The 10,932-nt window shown below is 35.1% G+C and overlaps 1 protein-coding gene across 1 annotated transcript in view; it reads left to right on the plus strand.

The window, feature by feature from the left end:
- Positions 1 to 3,150, plus strand: part of LOC132716437 (hemicentin-2-like) — a gene marked incomplete at its 3' end in the record, with an annotated part of 63,686 nt that extends 60,536 nt beyond the window's left edge. Inside the window, 1 exon segment of the mRNA XM_060699708.1 lies at positions 3,123 to 3,150. Coding sequence (XP_060555691.1) covers positions 3,123 to 3,150 — 28 coding nt within the window.
- Between the last annotated feature and the right edge of the window lie 7,782 nt (positions 3,151 to 10,932).

Consider the following 10,932-nt stretch of genomic DNA (forward strand, 5'->3'; position numbering starts at 1 on the left):
CCAGGTGAAAGGTCAAGGTCACAGGGGCCTTGACTTCAAAAAGCTTGTCCGCCAAATAACTTAAGAATCTTTTGACCCACAGTCTTCATATTTGGCATGGAGGTTAGTCATGATTAGTAGATGACCCCTATTGATTTTGAGGTCACTGGGTCAAAGGTCAAGGTCACAGGGGCCTTGATTTCAAAAAGCTTGTCCGCCCAATAACTCAAGAATCCTATAACCCACAGTCGTCATATTTGGCATGGAGGTTTATCATGACCATTAGGTGACCCCTATTGATTTTGAAGTCACTGGGTCAAAGGTCAAGGTCACAGGGGCCTTGACTAAAAAAGCTTGTCCGCTCAATTGCTTAAGAAGGCTTTGGTCAACAGTCTTCATATTTGGTATTGAGGTTGTTTATGACTAGTAGTATGCCTCTTTTGATTTTTAGGTGACTGTGTCAAAGGTCAATGTCCCAAGGATTTTACTATAATAAGCTTGTCTGCTCAAATGCTTAAGAATGCCTGTCCGCAGTGTATTGATTTTGACATTTTCACATTTGACGCATGTAGAATACATAACTTAGCAATGTACTGGCTTAGTAACCTCAGATTTTGCAGGGAGGTTGTCTTTGAGCTCTCAATGGTCACTGTTGATTCTGACAAAGTGGTATGCAGGGGTATTTACGCCATGACAGTGGCAGTTCTAGTTGATTTTAGGGTCACTAGGCAAAAAGTCAAGGTCACAGAGGCCTTGAATGTTAATATGATTTCCGCTTATTATCTTGGTTACTATTTATCACAAAGTCTCCATATTTCACATATTGGTTAGTCATAACAAGTAGATGACCCCTATTGATTTTTGGGTCATTAGGTCAAAGGTCAAGGTCACAGGGTCTTTGAATGGTAGAAGAATTCAGCTCATTATCTTGAAAGATAATTATCACAAAGTCTTCATATTTCACATAGTGATTGGTCATAACCAACAGATGATCCATAACGCTTTTGGGGGCACTAGATCACAGGGGCCTTAAATGTCAGAATACCTTCCGCTTATTATCTTGAAAACTATTCATCACAAAGTCTTCATTTTTCTAATATTGATTGGTCATTACAAGTAAGTGACCCCTATTGATTTTGTGGTCACTAGGTCAAAGGTCAAGGTCATTATCTTGACAATTATTTATCGCAAAGTCTTCATTATTTTTCTTTTTTCCATAATTTAATACTTCATTGTACCCATTCATGGCAAGTTTCTTTAACAAAATTACCAATAATGTGAGTCAAGGTCTAGAAAGGGGGACATGTGTGTCGTTTGACATTTCTTGGCATATTTTCTTTTTGTCCGGGCCATTTCTCCTAAAGTATATCAACTGTGGACTTGAAACTTTATAGGATGCTACATCTCATTAATAAGAAATGCAGTGCCAAGAAGCAGCCAAAGAACCGGCACTCTGCACTTCCTATTTTTTAGTTATTTCCCTTTGTTTCTTTTCATAAATCATTCTTGTCTGGGCCATTTCTCCTAGATAGATAGACAGACAGACAGACAGACAGACAGGCAGGCAGGCAGGCAGGCAGGCAGATTTTAACACACATATAATAATAATACATGCATTCTATGTAAAAGTTATAACACAATTGTACTAAAATATTTCGGAAGTTTGTCAAACATAAATAACACAGGAGTCTCATTAAATAGTAAAAAAAGAATAATAAAGAATAAAATCTATAAAAATACATTTGAGACAATACCAAATTTATCTTTCTTTCCTATGACTAGATATCAATTTACCAATTAATAATAATGTGATGAAGTAAGTGGAAGTATAAAGTAGTGTGCAATAATCTCAGATTGCCCATGAAAGCCCGAAGGCTTATTTCCAATGGGGTCATTGGATATGTACCTCCTAGAATATACAATATAAAAACAAAAAACTTGATAAAACTTGATAAAACTTTGGAAACTGGATAAAATATTAAACTTTAATATTTTCTTTTACTCTACTAACAAGAAAACGAAAAAAAATGAAGATCAATATCTAGTTATACAAGTACTAGTGAATTTATTTATGTTTTCCTAACTGTTCTAGTAAATGGGCCTTCACTGAGCTTTTGTAATCTCGTATCTTATTAATTTTAATAAACGATTACTAAACTATAAAAGCTATGGACATGAAACTTCATAAGATGATAGATCTCATTGAGATGAAGTGCAGTGCACAAAAACCTGTACTCTGCACTTCATGATTTTAAAGTTATTGCCCTTTGTTAATTATAATACTTTATCTTTGTCCCAGCCATTTCACCTAAACTATAAAAGCTATCAACTTGAAACTTCATAGGATGATAGTTCTCATTGAGAGGAAGAGCGAGCATACGAACCTGTACTATGTACTTCAAAATTTTAGAGTTATTGCCCTTTGTTAATTATTATATTTTATTTTTTCTGGGCCAATTCTCCTACACAATAAAAGCTATGTAAGCTACATAAATCCTTGATTGGAACATTGTTACAATCAATTCAAATGTCACTAAAGTTCAAGGTACATGTACATTGTGAGAGTGATGTTTATAAATAACCTATAATAATGAAGAAAATGCCTAAGTGACAGCTATACTGTTCACAAGGCACTATATCCAACTTGCGGAGTTGATCTAGTTAGAGAAATGGTCCATTAGTTATTTTGAAAATTTATCAGGACTACTGCTTTAACCCACATGTAATTTAGCTGTGGCATGCTACAAAGAAGCCACAACATAAAGGGATCACTTTTCCATCTCTCTGTTTGTCTGGCTACCGGTCACAAAACTTGTCTGGACACAGTAACTGGGTATAAAGTAGCCTGGACAAATTTGAAATAAATTGTCTAATAAGTTCTCAATACAAATGCTTAATTGGCTATCATCAGGCGACACTGATCACTGAATGCTCTTTTTACATGTATGGAGGCTATCTAGCTAGCTTTTAAAGCAGCAGTGCCAGCTTGTGCCTGAAATAATGCACAAATTGTCAAACAAACCATCAGAAAAGCTGCTATGTGACTTAAACAGTGTCAGTCTGACAAACAACCAATCAACATTTTACTCTTTTATAAAAACAAAAGATTTTTATGGTTTTATAATATCATTTATTGCTTTCAGATGACAGATCAGATGTCTTGAATAAAAGGTATGTATCTCTCTTTTACTTTAGCTCACCTGAGCACTCTGCCTGAGTCATGAATGGCAGCAACCTTTTTCTGAAAAGAACATCTTCTATATCAATAGGCCAATATTTTGAAATTAAGCAGGAATGGTCCTGGTTTGAAGCTCTTTAAATATTAAAAATTTTCTCTTGAAAAAGCCACAGAGCTAGAGCTTAGCAATTTAGTATGAAACATTTTGTAGTGTGTGTCTACCAAGTTTGTTCAAATAAAAAAGTGTCTGTCTAGGAAATAAAAAAATGGGGGATATGTTATCAAACAGTGAGAATTTATTACATTTGTTGATAATTCTCTCTTTCTCTATGTAGAATTTTTGCCTTGCCTTTGAAAAAATAGGGGGTGGGGGGAATCATAAAAATATAAGTGAATCCCCCCACCCACCCCCTAGAATAAACACTGCTAAAAGCCTTGGGGTCAAAATTGTCCCTGCCCCAGGGGTCATTGATTTTTCTTTATATGTATTTTGTAAAAAAAATGGATATAAATGTATCGATGGTCAAGTTCGAATTTGTTTATGGTTAGATGATTTTTGAAAGAGTTTTACCCCTTTAGCTTTGAAAAAAAATATTTCAGACTCTGTTCATTATCTCCCCCAACAGTTTTTTAATGTACACTATCAACTCAAATATGACATATGGATATGTCAAAGGAATGTGCAGGTCTAGTACAACTTTTATTTTGGTATAAAATGACAAACCCAAATGTCTTTTGGGTAATTGAAAAAATCTGATATTAGGAGTAGATTGATTTTGATATAAGGAATAGTTGATGGGAGTTGGTCATCACTGATCAATGGTGCATTAGAGGTTCCATGATGCAGGTGCTTGCAAATGAACCATTAAAGATTCAATGCTTCTATAATATACATGTATATGCTAGTGTTTGATATTTCAAATTTTATTAATTGTACAAAGAATAATTTCTGAATTGTTTCACAAAGATTTTAAGTTTTTAGATAAAAAAACTCCCCAGCATCTTTGAGCATACATATATGTTGGCATTTTATGTATGAAGTAACTAACCCATTTTGGTCCTGAATTTACATTGAACGGAAATGTTGAAAACTATGAAGTGAGGACTTATGAAATATATTTATGCTTTAATTAAAAACAACTTCATAATGGAGGATGAGAAATCTTTATCTTAAAATGTATTAAGATATAGCTCTGAATAACTTTTAGTGTGCCAATTTGAATTAATTGTAATGTAACCATAAAGATTCTTGCATCCAAAGCTGTTATTTCTTTTAATTGATAAAATGTTGACGTTTTTAATTATCTTCAGTTTAAAGAAAAAGATTATTATGCCCCCACTTCGAAGAAGAGGGGGTATATTGCTTTTCACTTGTCGGTCCGTCGGTCCGTTGGTCCGTCGGTCCGTAGACCAAATGGTTTCCGAGTGATAACTAAAGAACCCTTAGGCCTAGGAACTTCAAACTTGGTTTGGTAATTGGTCATGATCAGTAGATGACCCCTATTGATTTTGGGGTCAAGGGGTCAAAGGTCAAGGTCACATTGACCTTGTAAGCAAAAACGGTTTCCGATCAATAACTAAAGAACCCTTAAGCCTAGGAACTTTAAACTTGGTATGGTGATTGGTCATGATCAGCAGATGACCCCTATTGATTTTGGGGTCAAGGGGTCAAAGGTCAAGGTCACATTGACCTTGTAAGCAAAAACGGTTTCCGATCAATAACTAAAGAACCCTTAGGCCTAGGAACTTCAAACTTGGTATGGTGATTGGTCATGATCAGCAGATGACCCCTATTGATTTTGGGGTCAAGGGATCAAAGGTCAAGGTCACATTGACCTTGTAAGCAAAAACGGTTTCCGATCAATAACTAAAGAACCCTTAGGCCTAGGAACTTCAAACTTGGTATGGTGATTGGTCATGATCAGTAGATGACCCTTATTGATTTTGGGGTCAAGGGGTCAAAGGTCAAGGTCACATTGACCTTGTAGGTAAAAACGGTTTCCGATCAATAACTTAAGAACCCTTAGGCCTAGGAACTTCAAACTTGGTATGGTGATTGGTCATGATCAGCAGATGACCCCTATTGATTTTGGGGTCAAGGGATCAAAGGTCAAGGTCACATTGACCTTGTAAGCAAAAACGGTTTCCGATCAATAACTAAAGAACCCTTAGGCCTAGGAACTTCAAACTTGGTATGGTGATTGGTCATGATCAGCAGATGACCCCTATTGATTTTGGGGTCAAGGGGTCAAAGGTCAAGGTCACATTTACCTTGTAGGTAAAAACGGTTTCCAATCAATAACTAAAGAACGCTTAGGCCTAGAAACTTCATACTTGGTATAATGATTGGTCATTGCCAGCAGATGACCTATTGGTTTTGGGGTCAACAACTTGGCTGTCATTAATGAGGCCTACATGATTCATAAAATTTATGCATATATTATTTGGTAAGATTTGTAATAACTTAAATTGCTGCACACAACCTATAGGGTCACAATAATTATTACCTTGTGACTAGTCATGACCAGTAGATACTAGATAACCCTTATTAATTGTTTGTTCACTGGGTCAGAAGTCAAGCATAATAACCTGATCACATGACTAATTGGCTGCCGACAGGGGGCATACATGTTTTACAAACATATCTTGTTAATTTTATCATGATAACCTTTGTCCAAAGTCAAGGGCAGGTAAATAAAAATTACTTTCAGAAGTCAATAAATAATTAATAGAAGCTAATATAAAAATCTTACTAGTTTAACTATTTCTTAGCCTGTATACATATCTTGAAAAAGGGGTATGCATACTTAAACCATTCCATGTTCTTTGTTCCTAATAGCCTTTGTTATAATGACATACTCAGTATACCCTCATGAATGAATTTTAGGGGGTGAGTTTAAAGGTGTCAGCTTGTTGGTTGGTCAGTGGCCCACTTCATGGTTTCCTGGACGATAACTAGAGTTTGAAATGGGGTATTGTATTCAAACTTGGTATATAGCAATCTTGTGTGGAAAACCTACTTGGTATTGCTTTTGGACACCTTGAGGTCAATCTGTTGAATCTGAATATTTTCACTTTTGGCGCTTCGATTTAAATTTAGAGTTGGCATTCTATATAAGAATCGCACATGGGTTTCACTCCACTGATTTTGTTCTGACAATTCGTGTCACCTCTACAGAAGAGTGGTGACATATTAGATCATTTCTTCGTTGTCTGTCTGCATGTCTGTCGAACTGTTACAAAAGTTTTTTTTTGTGTCCAAAACCTGTTTAGGGAGAATCACCCAGTTCAGCTGTTACTTGTGTACAAAATTTAATAATGAACATCAGTTGGATGTTTGTGTGAGTATTAATGTTATAAATGTAAAGGCAGGTAAGAAAAGAAGAAAATTATTCGTAAGCATAGCATTTCGATTTTTGATTACTTTTTAGGCATAACATTTTGTGCTTTTTAGCTCAACTATACAAATATATGGAGAGCTGTCCTACTCGCCCCGGCATCAGCGTCCGCGTCCAGATTTCAGATTAAAGTTTTGGAACAGTAAAATATTTTTCACTATAAATTTGTCATTTCTTAAGGTATCAACTTCAAACTTCAAATATATGTTCCTAATCATCAACCACATCTTATGTGACAAGGTTTATAAATCAAGCACCAACACTTTTCAGATTTATCTCCCCTACTTAGAATTTTCCTTAAAAAATACTATTTTTTACTGTTACTTCTTTATTTCTTAAGGGATCAACCTAATACTTCAAATATATGTACCTTATCACCATCCCCATCTTATGTGATGAGGTTCATAACTCTAGCACCAATACTTTCAAATTTATCTCCCCTATGACTTAGAATTTTCTTTAAAAAATACTATTTTTTACTGTTACTTTTTATATCTTAAGGGATCAACAATATACTTCAAATATATGTACCTTATCATTATCCCTATCTTATGTGACAAGGTTCATAACTCTAGCACCAATATTTTAAGATTTATCTCCCCATGAACTTAGATTTTTCCTTATTTTTTTATTTTTTACAGTAACTTATTTATTTTTAAAGGGATCAATTTCATACTTCACATATATGTACCTTATAATCATCCACATCTTATGTGACAAGGTTCATAACTCTAGCACCAATATTGCAAGAATTATCCCCCCATAAACTTAGATTATTTTACTAGAAAAATGTTATTTTTAGCTCACCTGAGCACGAAGTGCTCAAGGGTGAGCTTTTGTCATCACTCTGCGTGCGTCGTGCGTCGTGCGTCCTTCAAAAAATGGCGTCAAACTTTTCAAACAACATCTCCTCCTAAACCACATGGCCAATTGCAACCAAACTTTACAGAAATGATCCTTGGGTGATCCCCTTGTCACAATAGGGACTACGATGGGATACCAGGCCGACCACAATTGCTATCTAAAACAACCAACAACTCAGAACAGAAAAATATATACAAATTTATTTACAGAAATGAATATTTATAAATGAAAAATGATTATATATGATAAAGTACTATGATAAGTCACTGCACAAACAAACACTATCAACGTATCTCAGTCTATTTCTCCCGTAAAGTTTCTGTCATGATGCTTCAATAAAGTGGTGGCGTTGTTGAACAAAATTCGTCACAATGGCGGGCGTCTTGTATAAAATCTTATCAAGCGTAACTGTACTTCCTACAGTGTTGGCACAGTTGATAGGATCCTGAACAAGGGCATGCGTCACCCTTTAGCCATGGACATACGTGTGGAGGGCCCGTGTCATCTTCGGGTGTGTCCTCAAATAAGAAGCTACAAAGTATAAAACATGGTAAGTTCCATGATAATCAAACATAAGGGTATAATAAAGTCCCTTGGAAAAGACTCGACCTTTGTCGGTTTCCAATAAAATAACGTGCTTCTTTGAATAAACAAAATGTCCACTATAGTACACCATACATTCCGTGGAACAAAAATTCAATCACATCCGCATAATACTGCGTTGCAAATATATTCAAATATACGCCACATAATAACCACCAATAAATAAACGTCTTCCAAAATCATGCCACTGAAGATCCTTCTCTAGAGATACGTTAGTTTTGATACGTTGTATTTACTTATAACAAAAACTGATGATAAATGAAATGAAGCAAGATGATAACGAAAATTAAATTGATTGAAACAAATCATTACGATACTGCAGCATTTTACATAAAGTTACACAAAAACGGTAGAACCATAATAAATTATTTATGAATATATATATCTATAAAATATTCACGGCTCCTATACAATTACAATATAATTAAAACTCCAATTAACATACATCAATTAACATGTCTCGGTATAAATTTGCAATAGCGAAACACTAGAATAAAAAGAGCTTTTAAAATTTAATCTGCAAAAATTTAGAAAATTTAGAAAAACAATAAATTACTGCCAAATAACTAAACCTGAATCAAATAAACTATAATTCTAATAGAAAATAGTATTTTACGAAATAGCAAAAATTTATGAAACAAAATCACTAGAAAATTAAATTTACCTTGTACAAGCTGTAATTTTATGACAAATATAATTTGTCTGTCACCGTCATAGTGACCTGTATAACGTCCAGTGCATTGCAATATGTCACTTAAAATTTAGTCATTATATAGCAAACTACTGAGTACTGAGCGGGAAAACAGATCGTGCAAAACATGAAAAATCGATTTGCACGAAATAAAGCTGGGACGGCGGAAAAATAGTTATGTAAAATAAAGGCCCGTCTTCAAATACAGACATAATACATATATCTGGTTCATAAAACAAAAATGTAACTTTCTTATTACTGAAAGGATTTTTGTGAAATGAACGGCAAAATGTTTAAATTGAGACATGGAAATTTATGCAAACCATAAAAATACTCTAAACAATAATTTCACCCGAAAACTCTAAATTAAACAAAAGATGATGCAATCTCACATCAATGAATATAGAGTAAAAATGAGGTTCGGCGTGAAAATATAATGCAAGATTTTACAAACGAACTTTCACTTTGTGACACTTACGCCCCCCTTTAAATAAGAAAATTGATAAATTTTTTAAATACAACAAAGTGAAACGACAAATTGCAAAACTGTAAGTAGAAATACTGTACACCATATTCATAACCACCATAAATACTACACTACACTCTACATTATACCCTGCTTAAATAATCTGCACCTATGTTTTCTCTACCTGGGATTGCTCTAATCCTCATCCTGTATGGCTGCAAAAAGCAAAGACCATCTCATTATTCTAGAGTTACTTAACTTTGCCTTGTTAAGATACAAAAGCGGCTGGTGATCTGTCTCTAGAATAAATTCCTTACCAAACAAGTATCTGTGAAATTTAGAAATTGCCCAAACAATACAAGGCACTCCTTCTCTATTACAGAATACTTCTGTTCTCTTGGTAACATCTTTCTACTGGCATAAGCTACTTGGAAATTTCTCCTCACCTTGTTCTTGAAGTAATACAGATCCTAATCCACAATCAGAAGCATCAACTCTGAGAATAAATATCTTGTCTAAATCTGGTAATTTCAAAATGGGCGGACCGGTCAAACTAGCCTTAAGAGTCTGAAAAGCCTTTTCCTGACTTTCACCCCATTCAATACGATTTGGTTGAAACTTTTTTAGCTCACCTGTCACAAAGTGACAGGGTGAGCTTTTGTGATCGCTTTTCGTCCGGCGTCCGTCCGTCCGTCCGTCCGTCGTCCGTCCGTCGTCCGTCCGTAAACTTTTGCTTTAAATGACATCTCCTCATTAACCACTGAGCCAATTTCATCCAAACTTCACAGGAATGTTCCTTTGGTGGTCACCTTTAAAAATTGTTCAAAGAATTTAATTCCATGCAGAACTCTGGTTGCCATGGCAACCGAAAGAAAAATCTTTAAATATCTTCTTTTAAACAACCCTAAGAGCTAGAGCTTAGATAATTGGCATGAAACAACTTCTAGTGAGTGTCTACCAAGTTTGTTCAAATAAAAGCCCTGGGGTCAAAATTGGCTCCGCCCCAGGGGGTCATTGATTTTCCCTATATGCATATAGTAAAAACTTAAAAAATCTTCTTTAAAAGAACCCAAAGAGCTAGAGCTAAGATATTTGGCATGAAACATCTTCTAGTGAGTGTCTACCAAGTTTGTTCAAATAAAAGCCCTGGGGTCAAAATTGGCCCCGCCCCGGGGGTCATTGATTTTCCCTATATACATATAGTAAAAACTTAAAAAATCTTCTTTTAAAGAACCGTGAGAGCTAGAGCTTAGATATTAAGCATGAAACATCTTCTAGTGAATGTCTACCAAGTTTGTTCAAATAAAGGCCCTGGGGTCAAAATTGACCCCGCCCCAGGGGGTCATTGATTTCCCTATATTGCATATAGTAAAAACTTAAAAAAATCTTCTTTTAAAGAACCCAAAGAGCTAGAGCTAAGATATTAAAGCATGAAACATCTCTAGTGAGTGTCTACCAAGTTTGTTCAAATTAAAGCCCCTGGGGTCAAAATTGGCCCCACCCCGGGGGGTCATTGATTTTCCCTATATGCATATAGTAAAAACTTAAAAAAGTTCTTCTTTTAAAGAACCATAAGAGCTAGAGCTTAGATATTTGGCATGAAAATCTTCTAGTGAATGTCTTACCAAGTTTGTTCAAATAAAAGCCCTGGGGTCAAAATTGATCCCGCTCCAGGGGGTCATAGATTTTCCCTATAATGCATATAGTAAAAAACTTAAAAAATCTTCTTTTAAAGAACCCAAAGAGCTAGCTA

This window comes from Ruditapes philippinarum, unplaced genomic scaffold (genome assembly GCF_026571515.1).
Source record: "Ruditapes philippinarum isolate M1 unplaced genomic scaffold, ASM2657151v2 ctg437_1_1_1_1, whole genome shotgun sequence".
Classification (NCBI taxonomy): domain Eukaryota; kingdom Metazoa; phylum Mollusca; class Bivalvia; order Venerida; family Veneridae; genus Ruditapes; species Ruditapes philippinarum.